The following is a 20,682-nucleotide window of genomic DNA, read 5'->3' on the forward strand; positions in this document are numbered from 1 at the left end:
CAGAGCTGTTTAGAGGCTTTTGTGGTTGTTTAACATCGCCGATAGGTAATTTAGAACTTTTTCTGGAGAAATTTAGTTGATTGAAGGCGTTACTTTACATAGGACCGAAGTGTTTGAATTTTTTCTCCGTAATATTACTGCCATAACTTTAACACTTTAGTGATACCATTGTTTAAGAAAGTTTGCCATTAACAAGTAAATAGTCAGAAGGAGATCGGCTCAAAATAAGAAAGTAAGAACTCCTGTTCACTCAGGAAGTCAAACAAAGAAATTAAACATGGCTGAGGGATCAATTCAGACGCAGTAGCAATAGGCATACATAAGGGACATGCAGTTAACCATATAGCCAAATTTTGCAGGAAAGTAGGGATATGCTTAAGACCAGAAATATCTTGATCTGGAAGCAGGAAACTTAGAACGATTTGTCCATTCCGAGACATACTGAAGACTTAAGAATTGGGAAGAATTGAAACAGTTCTTTAGGAAAGTATATTCCACAGTAGGCGAAACGGATCCTGTTATCGGCCTTGAAAGGATAATTCATCATCACTAGCAAACATATGTATACAGAAATTATGTATGATAAATTCGTAAAGTAACTAAGTCTACGGGCATAACCAGCCCCGTTTCATGGACAGTACCAGCTCCGTTTCAGGGAATCCCTTCTCACCCCTACCCCCTTCAGAGGATGGGGAGGTAGGATGAAACCCAATTATAAACCATCTTATGGGTCCCCACTATAACCCTGTCAAGTTTCATGCCCATCAGACCAGCCGTTTGGCCGTGATTGAAAGCCAGATGGACAGACAGACATAACGCCCATTGTAGTAAGATAAGGCAGACACCAGAAGCTACCAAGGAATGAGCTCCCAGTTATATAACAACGTGAACGAATGGTGTCACTTAATTTCATCCACTATTTAGTCATAGAAGGGCCAGAGACGAAAAATAAAAAAACAAAAATATCAATTACTCATATCAAAACCATGAATAGATTAGGCATTGATGGTTGGAAGTTTTGCTAGCGGAAGTTATTGGAAGGAGGAATCGTAAGTGGGAGACATCCGATGATATAGCCGAGACTGAAGAGGAAGTAGGAAATATCTTAGGTAGGAGGCCTGAAGGGAACCCCATTTACAGACCTTTAGTCACCATAGAACAAAAGGGAAGGGGACAAAATAGGATGCCAGGTAACACTTTTCAAGAAGGACATTATGCCAGTGACTGCCGAGGGATACCTTATTGCTCTTTTCATCAGAGAATAGGATACAGTCCTCGTGAGTGCAGAAATACACCTGTTTCATCTCCTAGGAATAGACCTCAGTCGAAAGGCAGAGGTAAAGACTGAAGTCAGTCTCCACAAACTAGAGGAAAAAGGGATTCAGGCCCAAATAGGTATCAAGAGACTAACCAAACTGCAAGCTTAGGGTACCAACCAGATCAATCAATATCAGAAGACACAAGGGTATTATGGATCTTCCTTCGTAACAGAGAGAAAAACCGGAGCGCCAACCTATTGCTACATTCTGTGACACAGGGCACCCCTAAAAATATAATGTCAAAAAAAGGCGTATCAGTGTATTTCTCTCATTTAAGTTTAACCCACTGGTAGACTGCAGAATCATACATAGTGCCCATGGTATAATATCACTAGTAGGACAAATAGTTTCCCTTTAACTAGGTGGAGGAATTTCACTAAACAAGAAGGTTTAGTAGCAAGAGATATTATAGTTAGAGTTTGCACTTGTGTTAATTGGTTACCCAACTATGGGTAGACGAGGGATCAACATTGATGCACCTGGAGAGCAATTAGTGTTTAAAATGAGTCATATAAGATTTCTAGAATACCTCTGTGTAAATTAATTAGAAAAAAACAGACTTGAGAGAACTCCTCACTGACAAGTATTCTTAAGAAAGATAAGACAGAGGGAAGATATCCAGAATGCAGCACGAGTTCACAACAGATTAATAACAATTTAGAATCCAATCAAGAACCTTATTTGAAATAAGAAAGAGCTAAGACTTAAACCCTGGGGAGATCACGTGGATAAAATGTAGAACAATAAAACCAATTTTCAAAGCGAAGGAAATTCTCACACATACTGAAAGGTCTCAAGTAAATGAAGTTCATTGCTCTTCTAGTTCACATGAAGTTGGACAGGGTAAAATAGCTCTGTAGGTTACAAATAACAGAGAAGGAAAGGTTAGGCTAACACAAGGTACACAGATAGGTCTAGCAGAAGTATACACCATTCCCATTAGAGTTGTAGACGTGGAAATGGCATCAGTAATCATTAAAGAAAATGAAAATTTTGCTCAGGGCATAAAACTGAGAAAGGCTAAGATAAGATCTCACTTGAAAGCCATTAAGGAAAATCTTGTTAAAGAGAAACTAATAGACTTACTGGATATAGTCCGCTATAGACGACGATACATTGGATAATCCTCAGGCGAAATAATGCTTAGAGTAGACATTCCACCAAACACAAAACCAATCTACATACCAGCGTACAGAGTAGCACATTCCCAGAAGGAGAGCATCGTAAGAGAAGTACAAAGAAAGAATAGGTGAAGGATAATAGAACCATCAAAATCCCGGTGGTATTTTCCACTTTTGCTAGTTCCAAAAAAGGACAAAACCTACAATGTAGTGGTTGATTTCAGAAAATTAAATAAGATCCCTGAAAATTATTCATATCCAATACCCTCAATACGAGATCTTATCGCCTCAATAGGATCCAAGAAATAGTTTACTGCAATAGATTGGTTGGAAGGATTCTTATAAATCCCTCTAGACGAGGAAAGTAAGCCTTTGACTGCTTTCTCCACTAGCAACAGCAGATACCAATACGTGAAGATGCTGTTTGGTCTAAAATCAAGCCCAGTAACTTTTGTAAGATTAATGGATAAGATCTTAGGTGATGTATTAGGCAAAGATGTACACCGCTACATAGATGATTTGGTAATAGTAACAGATACAACTAAGGAACACATAAAACTAGAAAGAGAAGTCCTAAAGAGATTAAGAAAAGTTGAAGAAGTGTGGAAGTAAACGACTTAAAGAATACGTCAGTTAAGTAATATCCTACACCTCAATGTAAGAAAGATGTGAAGTTATTTTTGGGTTTAACGGGTTTTTACCGCAAGTATATAAGAACTTTGTGATCATATCCGCTCAGCTGAGGGAATGTTGAAGGAACAAGTATCATTCATATGGACAACAAAGCAACAAGAAGAATTTGATGAACTGAAAGAAGAATTAACACATCCCCAGTACTTAGCTTCCTTTCAGCTATGGATGCAAGACGCATCGGTATAGTAGCATGCTTAATGCAAAGACACAATAATAAATATCATTCTGTAGCATATTACAGTAGAAAACGAAAGCCCAAAGAGGTAAACTACTCAGTAACAGTCCTAGAGTCTCTAGCCATAATAAACGCTTTATAGCGCTTCAGGTATATCACATTTGGCTATAAAGATAACAGTGTTCACTGACCATTCAACAGCAGTAGAAATGCTTAAAACACACTTTTCCGGACATAGAAACCCCGTTGGTTTATGACAGCCCAATACCATGACATAGAGGTGAAATGTTTTCCAACGGATGGCAAATAAGGTGGCAGATGCATTATCAAGGTGTATATTTTGCGAAGTGATAGTATAAACATGATAAGTCAAAAGGCTGAACAGGGTGAACCAATAAGCAATGACATACATGTATTCACCATGCATTATACAGAAAGAGATTTCCAGGCAAAATTTCATAAGAGAACAAGAAAGAGATGAAGATTTAAAGGAGATCTTTAAATATGTGCGAAATGAATGAAATTCAGTAAACAGGGATTAACCGAAATAATAATTTGGACGTCATGAATATGACCCATTTGATCAATTACTAGGTGTGCTCCATGAAAGGATAGTACCCAAGACTCAAAAAACAAAATCATTGAGCTAATGCATGACGATGACCTAAAGAGCTCACCCAGGAAGGGACAAGACAGTTAGGACTAATACAAAGATCTTTCTAGTGGAAAGGAATTTACAAAGATGTTAGTAAATTATGCGAAGTGCTGCAAATCATGCAACTTTATTTATAAGAGAAGAGCAGAAATGAAGTACCTCTAGGGAAAAATATCCTATCAAAAAAAACAGACTCCATTTGAAAGAGTGGCTATAGATCTTATCACCAGTCTTCATACCACAAGTAACGGGAATAAAATATACCAGTGAGTACAGATGCGCTTCACTAGATATGCAAAGTTGATGCCACTAACTAGTAAAGGACCTGAAGAATGTGCAATCGCTCTCTTTGATCAGATATTTTGTAGATAGTGCACACAGCTCATTATCTAAGATAATGAGACCGAGTTTAATCATTTCCTATGCATTCAATGGGAAAACAGCGATACAACCATAGCATCCATCTAGTAACGGCTTAGCAGAAAAGAATAACGAGAAAAGATCTAGATGCATTAAGGCATACAGTAGGACAGTGATTCTTTTATAGAAATTGCCCCTCCATATAGCTACTCAAAATAGGACAGCCAGAGGACAGATCAACACAGAGAGAAGAACATGAGAGAGAGAGAGAGAGGGGGGGGTCCCACCAGAATAAGTTAAAAGTGTGGAAGTGCGACCCTAGCAGGCAACCTAGTGCATCTGCGAGAGTGACTAAAGACTAAGTAAAACTCATAGTCGAAGTTACCGACTTATGAAAGTTACAGGTGTTTTTTTTTTCCAAAGAAAAACTTAGTTCAATTACCCAAAACTAAAGGTGGAAGTTTATAAGAACTCTAAGGCAAAAGAATGAATGTGTTTAGGGAAACATACATTTAATTTTTGCCCAAGATTTAAAGAGACTTAAGAATGTGACCGATACCATAACATCTTTGTACGATGTTGAAAGCATCAACAGTATCCCATTAACAACATGTTCCAGTGAAGAATAAAACCAGTCACGCTACCTTAGACTGTTCCCTACAACATACTTATATATATATATATGGTGTGTGTGTGTTTGTGTGTGGTGTGTGTGTGTGTGTGTGTGTATATGTATGTACAATTATTATATATATATATATATATATATATATATAATATATATATATTATATATATATATATATATATATATATATATGGGGAGGTGAATGAGTAATGATGAAATATAAAAGAACACCATTGCAATATAATTCATTAACTTGGTCATTATGCATATTTTAATTTTTTGCTGCACTGTGGAGAGATAAACACAATGTCAATTAAAGTGTGCACCCATCACTTTTTTTGATAAGGAGTATGTGAGGATTACTGTCTCAGCCGCGATCAAGGGCAGGTCGAGCTTATGTTCGTCCGTTTGTGGAAGTAGGCACACTTCCGAATCTTGTTTCAGTTAGTCTCCTATGGACGTCATGAACTTTGTTACATATCAGTGACGTCATCTCAAGGGGAGTGTCTTAAAAGTTCGTGCGTAAATGCGTAAAAAACACTCTGTTCCCCTATATGATGGGAGGAAAGATAGCTGGGCATTTAGAAGCGGCCTCGTTTTACTGTATTAGTGTGTGATTGCAGCTGAAATAGGTAAGCATACATTTATGCCCAGTGTAACTTTGTCTTTTGTATCTTAAATATTTGTTTCAGAGATGTCCTCTTTCATATAACGTTTGTTACAGGAGAAACTGGTTTTCATATTATTTTTTTTTTTACAATTTATTTATGTGGGATTCCTTTTTTCATTTCAGACGGTTCTGAAATGGAGTGTGTTAGTGACCTTTTTGATTACCTATCTTATGACTGGTGTCTAGTTATTGCAGAAAAAGGGGTGGACGGGTTTTGTCCGATCACAGGGTTATTCGGGTTTCCTGTTTTGAATTATACCTTTTATAATGGTACATTATTTGGGTCATATTTAGTTAATCATTTTGTTCTTTGAAAATCAGACTTATTCAGTTAGTCCTTTTGTTATTTAGTAAATAAAGTTTTTTTTTTTATTTGCGAATCTAATTTAACGACCTGAGGTAATTGTGATATGTGAGTTGCACAGAGGTCGATTAGTCGGTTAGAGAGAGAGAGAGAGAGAGTGTGTGTGTGTGTGTGAGAGAGAGAGTGGGTGCCTGCTGCTCAGGTCATCGCTACCAGAGTGTCTCGAAGAGGTAAGTTTTACATATTGCTTCCTCTCTGAGAGTGTCACAAACAAACCATACATATATATATATATATATATATATATATATGATATATATATATTATATATATATATAGTGTAAGTATATATATATGTATACATATGCAAACATAATATGTATATATATATATATATATATATATATATATATATATATTATATATAACTACGTATATATATACATATATATATATATGTATAGTTTATATATGTATATGCATATGCATGCATATATATATAGGTATATGTGTGTATACATATGTATCTATATATGTAAATATATAGATACATAGATAGTTAGATAGATAGGTAGAATAAACACCCAAACTTAGAGCTAGTGTTGAGTCTCATGTCGTGGTCTATTTACTCTCTACCTGACCAGGCCAGTATCAATTCCCACAGCTGTGAGGAAATGATTGATCTGGCAACTGGCAAAAGGAGGAGGATTCAGGCTCACTATTCTGAAAATGGAAAAATTTGGTTCAGGGAAGCGAGTGAAAATCTGTGCTTCCAACTGAGATCGATTTCCACAAAATATTAAATCCATTTAATAGTATTTTTTATACAATGCAAAATTTGTATGAACAAGAAATTGCCTAACTCAAATTACCAAAACTGAGAAGTAAAAATTCTTTCTTTTTTCGGATATGGTGTGGAAAGACAAAATGAAAACGGGAAGAAAGGAAGAATTAGATTATAAGTATGTGTAAAGGTATGAATAGAAACTGCCTCACATTGGATGATTAAAATGAAGAAATTTAGTGTAGCTCCTTTTCCATATTAACCAGTTCATTCAAGTCAAAAGTTATTGAATAAATCAATTTATTCAAAATGAAGAATAAACAAGGTGCACTGGTACCATGCTGAAAGTGATATCATCATGAACCAATTTTCTTCAAAATCTATGTATTTATAAGTCAATTTTTGTCTGTCTGTTTGTCTGTTTGTTATACATGCCCAGACTATGAAAGTTAGGGCTACCAAATTTTCATTATAGACTTCCCTCCCCCACAAGAAGGTTTTAGTCAATTCCGTATTTCGAGGACCATTTCTAAGGGGGCCTTAACCACTCTTTTCATACACCCTAATTTTTTATAACTTTCAGGGATTGACAGTAAATAAACTCTTCAGAATTTTCAAAACTTTTTTGACTCGGTAACAAATATGTAATCACTCTTCGGATTTTTCAAACCTTCTTCGGCTCGACAGGTATCCCAAATGATTACTTATTTTGAAAGTGATTGCATAATCTGCCTGTAGGGGTTGTCATCACGGATGGCATACCCGTTTTATCCCGAGCAACGCCGGGTACAGCAGCTAGTATATTATAATTTTGAAAATGTTTTAATAAACTTGTGAAAGATGTCATTGCTGAGTATAAAATAAATCATGTTAAAAATCATCATCCCGTGAATATTTTATCCATTCTTGTTTTTTTAAAGACCATAAGTTCATTTCTCAAAACCGTATCCCCAAAAAGGCCCAAGAGACCTTCATAGTAATGAAGTGGCCTCGTTGCATTTTCCAGTAAGTAATGTTCCGGCATTTCCATGAGCTGCTCAATAAAGGAGAAACCAATACAATACAGCGCGAACCAAAATGAAACAGGAAATTCGGGGCTGTATCGATTATACTGGATTTTAGGGGCCCAGAGCGATGATGGCGGACTTAGCTGGAAAGTGGCGAAGAGATACACGGGGAGAAATTCTGGAGGAATCTCTCGAACAAATACACATTTGTTGGGAGGAAGTTCAAGGGAATCCACACTCGTGTTATCATTGTTATTGTATATATATATATATATATATATATATATATATATATATATATATATATATATATATATATATATATATATATATATTAGGGCTTGTGCCTTGTATGATAAGGCGCCCTATGAGGTAATGTTAGACTAGCGATAATCTCACGCTAAGTCGGTTGGTATTGCACTTCCATCTTCAATGGAGTGTCTGGGGTTTGTAGATCATTTACGAAGTCGGTATTATCTTGTTGGTTATGACGACGATGTGTTAAACTCATGGTGAGGAGGTTTCTTGTAGAAAACACTAAGTATGAAAAATTATATATTCTTCTGAAGTTTTACATGCTGAAGATCAGATATGATTGTACCAAGTCTTCTAATAACGATAGCTTGATCGCTTCTGCCAATGATGATGGCTAATCCTATTCCTCTACATGATAAAGCTTAGGTAAAGAGGTACAGGTCTTCTAATGACGATAGCTAACTCTGTTCTCCCTGTCTACCATCTCTGTTACAAGTTATGAAGGAACAGACAGTAGTTCGAACATATGAACATACATACAAATGACATAGTTTCATACGAACACAGCAATCAAATGAGACCACGCTACAGATCACGTAGGCCGTTTGAATTATAGGTCGGGGTAGTTGTCTCAAGCAGGGGAGCTTGGACTAATGTTTTTATAAACATCGAATGACTACAGGTGACGGCATGTTATCTTAGCCTACATACTTATGGTATACGTCATCTTTAGTCGTCTCTAGTCTGATCACATTCCTGCAAGCAATCTTTTTATATATATGGACAAACATTCCATATTTTTATTATGTGTAAACACTTACATTAGCTCGGTCAGCTACCAAAACCAGCTACTGAATATTACTCAAACTTGACTTGCATTTGACTTATAGGAGTGTGATACAGACACTATGTGAATATATATATATATATATATATATATTAGTAACAATAAAAATTCATGGTGTACATGAATTGATTCAAGTAATAAAATATAAAAAAAAAAAAAAAAAAAAAAACAATGATATTGGTAAATAATAGTGATCACGGATATATAAATGATACAGTTTTTTCACTTCATCTCATTAAGATACATATGCTACAGAAAATACTAATGTACTCTGATAATTGCATAGAATGAAGATTAACATGATAAAAATCATATTTTAACTGATAAAAAATTTCATATATGAATTGATAAAATTATTATTGTTTATGCTGATTGATTCGTTGATTTTTATGCAAAATGTTATATATCTGATACATTAATCAATATACTAACTCATATAACTGCAGATATTGGTAGATAAAAGGTAACAGATTGATTATAGGCTACCTGATTTGTTTATACATATGTATATGGATTCATATAATTATGATTAATATATGTGCACTTTAAATAGATTCCTATTGCGTACACGCAAAGATATATTTAGATTCTGTTATTTATGATCATTTATATAAGAGATTCCTATTGCGTATACGCAAAGATATATTTTCCGACTCTGTTATTTATGATCTTTATATATAGATTCCTAGTGCGTACCACGCAAAAAAAAATATATTTCGATTCTGTTATTTATGATCATTTATATATAGGATACATGATACTTTATATATATGGAGGATACATGATACTTTAATATTTATAGGATACATGACGAGGTTATACTACTTCACATTTTTAACTAGCTTTCGAACCACTTTTCGTCCATTACGCAGTTCCAGACAAAACCACCTATGGCCCATGAAACGGCCTATTTTCACAGGGTTAAAACAAGGGGAAAATTTGCCTTGGCGGGTCCAACGTTCTATTGTTTGCGCTCATACTTATTCTCTGCATCCTAAGCTACACGATTACGTTTTCGCGATGAATAAAAAAAAACATCCCCATCAGCACGAGTCCCTTCGCCAGCAAAGTAGAGTTGAATATCCTTCGGGTCGTAATTGTCGGAAGTATGTCCCATTCGTAGTCGATTCCGACAGCCGCCGGAGCATTCCGCATTAAAACGAGATTAACGACGAGATACGTGTCGGTCGAAGAAGTCCATGAAATTCCTTTCACATTGTAGGCGGTTGTTACTTGACTGTAGTCGTCGCTGCGACGAACGATTTTTTGAAGTTGCGATGTGAAACTCTCGTACTGCAGGATACTGTAACCAGGTTCCATTAATCAGCCTGCAAGTGAAATTATACTTGTCACAAGGGCAAAGTAAATTCAGACGACATCCAAATACAGGGGAGGGAAGAGAGCCATTTAGACCAGACTTAACCCACATGAATTCGCTGATATTTTGGAATTCAAAAGAGTCCGCTGTACAAACTTTTTTATCCATGGCATTAACAATGAGTGAACCTATCCAGGTCTATGAGGACTGTAAAAATATCCATAATTATAAAAAAATAAACAGATATTCAATACGAATCCCAAAGAAAATTCGATATTACTGGTAGTAAGTTACTAGACAAAGAAGTGGAAAACGGAGCTAATTGTAAGATTGCCAGGCAACATAAGATCAAAGAGAAGATTAATCATGATTCTATGTGCCCTAACAAAAGTTTCATATTCAATTTTCTCGTGCGCATCCTCTGAGGTTAACTTTTAAAACATTATTAATAGGTAGGAGATGCAACGAAAAAAAAACCCACTATGTAACTAATTTCTAAATAAACTTTGGGTTTTTCAAGAAAATGTGACATTTTCCCATGAATGTTTTACTTGAATTGTAATAGGCTAATGTTGCAAGTAAATATTTCGCATATATAATCTTGATACTTCTAAATGTCTATGAGGTTCAGAAAAATTAATTCATTTGTTGTTATAGAAATTCTATTTGACTTATTTTGTTATTAATTTTAAAATGATTGCAACTCCTTAGCTAAAGTTGCATTGCGCACACCGATAGACACTTGTACCTAACGTCTGCCTTGTCCATGAGAAGTTCGGGCTAAGCATTCCTTTCTCCAGTGCCAATCTGTTTTGCAAGCAGAGACGACACACAGATGAAGCCTGTGTAAGCAGATTATTGAGGTTAAAAGGAACAAATGCTGATACGGCAATGATGACGTCGTCACTTGGCAGGAGATTGCTCTCAGCCAGCTAAGAGTTACGTTACTTGCTGTAACAAATACGACTTTAGGATAAAATTTTTTGTTTTTTAATACTCGACCCACATGAGAAGAATGTCTGAAAAAAAAAACAGTACCAAAATTGAACAATATATTAGTTTTCTGTTGCTGCATAATTGTAGTTATGTTAAATTAAATATTCCTTATTCAAACTATATGAAAAAGGTTTCCATACAAATTCTATATATTATTATTAGCCCTGTATAAGATTCATAATAGGATTATTCCATAGATAAGATTTTCACTTCTAGACTTCCTGACTTTAAAATCTCTTTTATTTTATTTTATTTATTTATTTATTTATTTTTATTATTATTATTATTTTTTTTTTTTTTTTTTTTTTTTTTTTTTTTTTTTTTTTTTTTTTGGTTTTTTTTTTTTTTTTTTTTTTTTTTTTTTCATTGACTACGATATAAATCAACCGGACAGACAATATGTCAGTAGGTTTTGATATGTGTTTTGAACTTTTAGCTTATTTGTCATTACTAAAGCGTTAAGTTAGAGTTCAAATCTTTACGCATATATATTTGGATATTTAATTATCTATGGTTACGTTTTGCTTATTGATTTTATCGTGATTCCTTTTTTATTATAATTTGTAACCCTTCCGACTTCTTACGGAGTGTATTATATTGACTCCACTTGTATCCATATTTATTTTATTTTTTTATATTTATTTATTTATATAGTTTTATAATATATTTGATAAATTAATGGTTGGCTTGAATATGTGGAAAAGTGTTCTAGCGGCGTACCGTATAAGGCTACTTGCGGTATCATTTCTACAGATACGAGATATGAATGATAAAGGTATTTAAAACCGCGAGAGCCGCTATAACCAGTTCGGATCCAACATCACGAGTTGTAACTCGTAAGACATTGACACTTCCTATTTAATTATCAGTTATTCTACCAAACCGATTGACTCTGGGCGATAAATATATTATTGGTTTTCTTAATGGAAAGGAATTCACAACGTGTTAAGGAGATTATTATTGATTTACTTTTACACCACCCGAGTCACAGATTATTATGTGTTGAATTCCTATTTACTGATTTAGCTCATAAATATTCCTAACGCACTCAATTGCGGGTTTTGTTTTTAGTGCTATTATTCTATATAACGTGTCAAGGAACTATTAACACTAAGAAGTGTTCCCTCTGTCAGACTCGTAATTCTGTTAATAATTTCTACGTATATTCTTTCAAGGATTGATTTGGCACAGGATAGGCCCTTAACTGACAGGTGTCTTAGTGTATCCCCCCCCCTTGTTTTTTCATGACACGGGTTACAATTAGTTATGTGCTTTTTTTATATCTGTAAGCATTGTAGGCCAGTAAAATGAGTGATTTGGCTTTCTGTGACATAGTAGGGAACCCTGGATGACGGAATGCAACCGTTTATGACGATTGGTATGAAAGAGATTATTATTACTACCTGGTCGTTAGTCATCTGCTGTGTTTCTTCGGGTTTTCCTCGTCACGGTCCTACCATATATTACATTTGATTACATTATTCTGATACACATACTTTAAATATATTTTTGCTTTAGGGTTTCTGCTCGAAGTGTTTATTGGTTTGCTTAGCCGCTGACCATGTTTCCGTTCGAAGTGTTTATTGGTTTTGCTTAGCTGCTGACCTTGTTTCCGTTCGAAGTGTTTATTGTTTGGTGTTTATTGTTTTGCTTATCACTGTTGACACTTGCTTTGTTCAGTTTGTAACAGTTCTGCGCTCCAACCCAGATTTATTCAATGGTCGTGATCTCTTGGGTTTAAGGAATTTTCTTGTTTAGATACGGTTTTAACAATAGGCACGGATGTTTCTATATCTTTTAGTCTAATTAATGGTTCTTTGCTGTATGGTGCGGGATTGCGGGATAATGCGTCAGCTATGATATTTGCTTTCCCAGGTAGATATCTTATCTTGGCTCCAAAGACCTGAATGATCATTTGTCACCGGAGGTCCTTTTGGACTGTGATTAAAGCCTTTGAAAAACTCGGTAAAGGACTCATGTTCAGTAAGGACTTTATCAGGATAGCCATAGATTATGAACTTAAAATGTACTAGTGTTAAAGATACCTAGCCCTTCCTTGCCTATTACTGCATATTTACTTTCAGAGGGCTTTAGTTTACGTGAATAAAAGCTATAGGGAAGAACTGTTTTATCATATTACTGAAGTAGTATCCCTCTTACCTTGGTCTGAGGGCGGTCTGTTGCAATAAAAAAAAAATTCCTTATTTAAATCAGGGATTTTTAAGTTAGGTGAGCTGCATTTTCTGCTTTTAAGATATCGAACGCCTGTTATGCTTTCAGACCATAATAAAACTACGCTCTTCTTCGTAAGATCTGTTAAAGGAGCTGTCATGATTGAAGAGTTAAATATTTACATACGATTGTAATAACCCACTACAGCGCCAAAGTGCTGTATCCCCCTTTTTACGTTAATAAGTTACCGGAAAGTTATGAATAGCCGACACCTTACATGGACTACTTTTAAAGACCTTGACTAGACACATAAAACCTAGATCAACATGTTCGGTTTTAAAAAACTCACATTTAGATATTTTACTCTGAGATTATTTGTCTTTGTCTCTGTAACACTAGCTCTACTTTATGTGAATGTACTTCTAAGGTATTAGAAAAGATTACAAGACCAACCATATAAGCATGTAGGGTATCCCTTAAAAGTCTCCAAACACTATATTGTAATTGGGGCGCAACGTAAGCTGGAGGCATACGTAAAAATTGATAATGTCCCCTGAGTGTGCTGAAAAACGGTGTATGAGGTACAATCACTTAGGTAATGGTATCTGGTAAAAGCATTTAAGTAAGTCCAAGTTGGTGAAAAAAATTTATTCTAACCTAACAGAGATAAGATGTCGTCGGTACATGGCACTGGAAACTGGAAATCGGGAGTCGTTTCCTTGTTTAAGCGACAGAAATCTAGCGCAGATACGCCAAGTCCGATCTTTATGGCATGACGTTTGAGGGAAAAAATTATATGGGCTTATATGATTTTCCTAATGAACTCCATTACTAAACATTTTTCAACTTCGTCATGTTTATCTCTATTTTGAAATTTCATTGAGAGTCTATGCGAAGGTACGTATATAGCTTTATGTTTGTCCTTAGACCGTATTTTTGTTTTCAATGACATCCGTTTTTTCTCCCAGAGATCACTCGCTAGTGGAGAAACTTCCTGGTATTCAGGTAGAAGATAAAAAAAAATTCTGCTGAATCACCTCTGCTTGAATGACTTTACGGATATTACTTTTAGATAGATTATCAGAGAGATTCATCCACGACTGGTTGGGCGTGATTAAAAATTAGCAACAATGAAAAAAAAAACAAAAATGCGATATTTATAACTTCCGTATCCACGATATGTATACTTTTAGGGCTTTGTTCGCGGAAATCGTTATATTTCAGAGTGTCGGGGAAGGATTAAAATTTCATTTCCCAGCAAAGTCTTTTTACACGCACTAAGACATTCGAGGGTGCATGCTTCTCGAAATTTTGCGTGCAAAGTGCGACTGCGGTTGTGGGAGAATTCTGTTGGGTCATTTGAACAATGTTACGATTTATGAGACAAATGTATAGATTCCTTTTATATAAGTTATTATTTGATTAACTGTCTCATTTTTGTTCAAACGGATTTTAATATGTTTGAAGGTTTATAGGATTTCCCTTTGATAAACACGCCTTATTTTGCAGGATGTAAGATAATATTTTGTATACCCCTAGATGAATCTTACAATTACACTAGATACAGATCAATGTTTTTTATAACTATAGAGGTATCTGTAAACGCTCGCTATCCGGACTTCTCATTAGGGAAGTTCGAACAACAGACGGTGAGTCCGTAAATACAGGATATTTCGTGTACTAAAGGAATAAACAAGATATTCTAATTTTTTACGGCGCGTACAGTTGGGCTTTATCCACCACTACTTATAATAACTTACGTATTAAAAAACAAAACGAAAACCTGCTCTGATTACTTTATACGGTCGTGTGTTTCATAGGAAAATCCTTTTTAATTCAAAAAGATATCGGTATGTATGAACCAACCATCGCTTTTCCCCACTCTGCTAGAGTCGCTTATTGTATGGAATTTGCTATGCTTTGAACACTTCGGCAGTTTTTGACTGACCTTGACCGCTTGACTAGGTGACACAGTCACCGAGTTTGCTTGTTTGATTCTGAACGGGCTACTGTTTCTATGTGTAATAATTAAGATCCTTCTCTTTATTACCATCGGCAACTATTGTGTGTTTTTAGCATGATGTTGCTGGTTACGTATAAAGCAATGAATGACGAACTATTAGGAACTGAGCGATTACTAATAAGACAAGTTATCACTACTGCATTCAATATTAACTGTTTGTACTTCATTCTTTGCTAAAATTTGAAATAGTGAGGGATCCTGGTCAGCGCATTTAGCCTGATGAAAGTTTTTTAACAGACATGTTTATTCCTTGCAATCCAGCCATATTTTAAAAGTTAAGTTGGAGTCATTGAGGTTCGATATTTTTATACTCAAAACTCAAGGCTAAAACTGCGATCGGACTTTGCAAAGGAGCATTTATTGTCATGACCCGAAATAGTGTTACCTCTAATTTATCTAGATTTGTACGGGTGTTCCACTTGTTTTTGTGTGTTTTTCTAATCACTACGGTGCTTAACGACCCAAAACCCTATCCATGCATCTGTATAAATACAGACGTCCACTGCGTAAACGCATATTCACTGTTTAATATGATTTGTTACGTAAGGGATTAATAATCACCCAAAATGATAAAATTAACATAGTATATGATTATGATATTTCAGTAGAACTTCTGGAAACAGACACTCAAAGATAAAAACTCGCAGTAGCGAAATCTCAATGATGTTGATAATTTCTGTAAAAAAGTAAGATTAAGAATTTCTCGTAACTTCAGCCACAGGAATAACGAAATTCGACCTGCAAACAAGGAAAACACTCAAAGTACTCCAAATGAATAAAAAATTGTACTTAGCTTGCTTTTGTGGAAGTCACGGTGTTCCCGATAACGACACATCTGGCCTTGGTCCTCCTTCTCTATTTAGCGGATGACCTGGTTTGGCTTCAGTTTTTTCCCCTGTGCGCGTTGTTTCGATGATTCGAGCCCTTGAAAGATCTCGATGCTGCAGACGCGTTCTTTGGTTTTGTTTTCTTGCAGTGCGGAAACGCTCACTAACGATGTTTTCTTGAATGATTCTAATGAGAGACGAAGCTTGCGTTGTCGTAGAAAAAGGACACGTCGGTTTTTGTTTCTTGAAGTTATTCACTAATGATGATACTAAGTTGCTTGAAGAATCTCTTGCTTTCGTCGTCGTTAAAGAGTTCTTGTTGTTTTCTGAAGTCGCTCACTAACGATGATACTATGTTGCTTGAAGAATCAGCTGCTTCCGTCGTCGTTGACTTCTTATGATACATGTTTATTATTCTGGTTTTTCTTCGTAGGACGTTGTATAGTTCTTCTGGTACGCTGGCCACCAATATTAGGGCTTGTGCCTTGTATGATAAGGTGCCCTGATGAGGTAATGTTAGACTAGCGATAATCTCACGCTAAGTCGGTTGGTATTGCACTTCCATCTTCAATGGAGTGTCTGGGGTTTGTTAGATCATTTACGAAGTCGGTATTATCTTGTTGGTTATGACGACGAGTGTTAAAACTCATGGTGAGGATGGTTCTTGTAGAAAACACTAAGTATGAAAAATTATATATTCTTCTAAAGTTTTACATGCTGAAGATCAGATATGATTGTACAAGTCTTCTAATAACGATAGCTTGATCGCTTCTGCCAATGATGATGGCTAATCCTATTCCTCTACATGATAAAGCTTAGGTAAAGAGGTACAGGTCTTCTAATGACGATAGCTAACTCTGTTCTCCCTGTCTACCATCTCTGTTACAAGTTATGAAGGAACAGACAGTAGTTCGAACACATGAACATACATACAATGACATAGTTTCATACGAACACACAATCAAATGAGACACGCTACAGATCACGTAGGCCGTTTGAATTATAGGTCGGGGTAGTTGTCTCAAGCAGGGAGCTTGGACTAATGTTTATAAACAATCGAATGACTACAGGTGACGGCATGTTATCTTAGCCTACATACTTATGGTATACGTCATCTTTTAGCGTCTCTAGTCTGATCACATTCCTGCAAGCAATCTTTTATATATATGCTAACATTCATATTTTTATTATGTAAACACTTACATATATATATATATATATATATATATATATATATATATATATATATATATATATATATATATCTTGACTTGGGAAAACCCTCTCATGACGATTTTAGAATTGTAAAATCACATTGCTGAGGTGATTGTTTTTAATATTATTGCATGTTTTAGATGCGGTGTTAAATGTCTACCAAAATTTCGGAATTTTGATCAAAATTGCCATTTTCATTGCTCATAGTGATCAAACTAGTGAAGCTTTGATATTATTCCTTATGTTTTAAACTTTGCAAAGGTGGTTTTCAATTATATAAGTGGTGTTTTCAGAATGTGAACCTTAAGCGTTACCAGTATCAAAGTTGTTCCTCAGGAATCGTAGCATTTATTACAAATCTACATAATTCTGAATTGCCATTCATTACCACTGGAAATATTCGTAATATCTAATCATTTGAAGGGTGGAAACTTCTTGTAACAGGTGCACTCATGGATGTGATAATAAAATAATCTATTCCATAATGTTTACTAATGCAGAGTTTTTCTTTTGCTCTCTTTGCTCTTGTGTCAATGACGTCTCTGTGACATCGGTGGTGTTTTGGAAATTTCCCTCTTGCATCATGGTCTAATTAAGTAGTTAATTTCGAAGGCTTACCTTCAATATTGCTAGAGTTCTTCTAAGTCAAATCCCAGACAGGCTTAAGAATTAGAATTATGTCAGTAATGAAAATACAGCTGCCTTTAGTTTTAATTAAGAGCAGTCCCATATAAACAATGTCAGAATAACTGTCGAGCGAATGTAGAATAAGAGCACCAAAATCTAGAAACCATTATAGCATTCCCTAAGGATTTGAGGTCACTTTTCACCGTATAGACTCACTTTCATTTTTCGTTCCTTTTAAAGCAAATGCTGTTATATCCTACGTGGTATTTTGAAAATTAAATCCCAAATAATTCTCTTAGTTTGTTACCCTTTTCATATCTTTCTTTTTGAAATTGTTGAAGTTATTGAAGGGTAAATATCAGGAGGGCATTGGCCAAATCGCCTCCCATCAGCTTTACCACTAAGTTACGTGGAACCACTGGCACTTTTCATTACCCCATAATGACCCTGTTGTGTTGCCATTTTCGAGTGCTCTTTTCGAAATCCATTCAACGAAATGCATTCTTTCAATTTTCAATGGTTGTTGACTTGCGTTCAGAATACTCCATAGGAACCAGACAACCGGAGAAACAGAGACTCACGGCAGCAGTTTTCAAAAGAAACGAAAACTACGATACAAATTCTAATTAACGCTATCTCACATTCAAAGGAAAACACATAGGAAAATAAGCCTTTGAACCCCCAAGACTTGTCCAAGGAATTACGAAAACAGACAGCGTTCATTTCCATATCGTCAGCAAGCCCAACCACTTGAAGACAGTAAGTGCAAAAACCACTTAACCACTTCGTTATCTCTTCTTTGTACAGCTGAGATTCTCACCCCAAGTGTGAGATCACCGTGATTTCATGGGTAACAAATACCTTTCGTATAATGAACCCATTTGTTAAATAGGAGGAAAAAATTCTAGAAATTGTCGTAAGTTACACTCATTATACGACGTGGCCTTAAGAGCAAAATGTTCCCGAGATATATTCAACTGCCTGGAAATGATATGCTAGAGTATTTGCCGCGTTTAACGATGATTCTCATAAAAGCTGTTAAAATATTATTCCCAGCGCGGTTATGCTAACCATCCTCTCTCTCTCTCTCTCTCTCTCTCTCTCTAATCTCTCTCTCGTCTCTCTCTGCATCTCTCTCCTCTCTCCTCTCTCTCTCTCTCATCTCTCAGGAATTAATGTTAAAAAAAAACTGGAACATTTAGGTTTGTGACCGGATAAATTCTTTCATGCATTGGTTCTTTACTACAATATCAAAAAGATTATTTCTAAATGTAGTATTTGTTATTTCTGATTGCCCATATTTCTGTGTAGCTTTCGTAAATTAAGAAGGATTTAATTAAATTAAATCGGAAAATATCCTACATTTTCCTGCTGTTTTGATTCCCCTTTGCAACTTTGACCTCTTGCGTTAGTTTTCCTCCTTCAGTCTCTTGAGGAGTTTCATCTCGTATAACACAAAAATGCACATTGCATGAGTCGTACCCTCTCGTCCATCAGAGTAAACAAACAACTCTATCCTGTGAACCGTTTCTTCCACAGAAGATACCCTAACTAAGTACTACTGACTTTCCACGTTCTTTTCCGCCCAGAAAAAACATTCGTCGTGCATTGTTATGATCGTAATTAAATCTGTCGGCTGGCTTCACCATTGAAGTACTAATGTACAAAGTGATAGCTGGCAATCAAAATTTTGCTGAACTAAAGCCATTCTTGGCCACAGTCACACTCATTTCATACTCATTATGATGAAATTATTTTTTTGTTTTTGATAGTTAAGGTAATCATTAATGATTTTTCAAGACGAGATGCGAGCATAACAATCTCTTGGCAACGTACGTGCACGATGTACATGACGAAATAAGGAGATATCCGTGTGTGTGTGTGTGTGTGTGTGTGTGTGTGTTAGTTGAAAGCGTACAAGACAAAAGAACCCAGTTCAAACTAGTAGAAAATAGGAGAGAAAGAGGAAAAAAGGCAAGAAATTCTAAGAATGGAAATTGATTTATTGTTGTTGTTTTTTATTAAGCTGACCTTGTTTCAGCTCGGGCTCTTGCTCACGAGCAGTAAAAAAGTAAAAAATAACAAAGACAATAAGGAAAGAGGGAAGAAGTCAAAACTATCACGCATACATGGGGCCTGAATTCGGAGCCTGGTCATTGGTTAAGGCATTTGCAAGTCCTCGCCCACGCCGTCAGTCAGTCATAACGATTTTGCCGTATTTTACACGCTGAAAGGATAGCAAGGGTCTATAGTACGTTATCCCAAAAGATTTGAAAGTGTGCCCAGGGAGTCAAGAGGGTAAATGGTCACAACGCAACCTGATGAGGACCACGTCATCCTACTCCTCACGTTCCTAAATTATTACCGTTCTATGCCAGCCTTCCTTTTATTCACAATACAACCTTTTATAATAAGGAACTCCACGCTTTAATGTCTGGTCATCTCCCTGCCATGAAAACTCAAAATTATTCCTACAAACCCACTGAATGTCGGTAGCCTTTTCAGCTTCAAGGACCGTTTTGGGTCCATTGATGACCTCATGTGTCATTTACAAGTTTACTTGTCCTCGATGTAATCGAGGAACCTATATTGGATCGACACATAGGTTACTTAAGGTCCGAATCGACAGTCATAGAGCTATCAGCTTATAAAACTGGCAATAAGCTTTCGAATCCCGAATTTTCCAA

At 35.7% G+C, this 20,682-nt stretch overlaps 1 protein-coding gene across 1 annotated transcript in view; it reads left to right on the forward strand.

Annotated features, from left to right (window-relative positions):
- Window positions 1–2,857: 2,857 nt before the first annotated feature.
- LOC135215775 (uncharacterized) overlaps window positions 2,858–20,682 on the forward strand; it is a 375,121-nt gene continuing 357,296 nt past the window's right edge. Inside the window, exon 1 of the mRNA XM_064250725.1 lies at window positions 2,858–3,048. Coding sequence (XP_064106795.1) covers window positions 2,858–3,048 — 191 coding nt within the window. The remainder of the gene's footprint in view (window positions 3,049–20,682) is intronic.

Source organism: Macrobrachium nipponense, chromosome 5 (genome assembly GCF_015104395.2).
Source record: "Macrobrachium nipponense isolate FS-2020 chromosome 5, ASM1510439v2, whole genome shotgun sequence".
NCBI lineage: Eukaryota > Metazoa > Arthropoda > Malacostraca > Decapoda > Palaemonidae > Macrobrachium > Macrobrachium nipponense.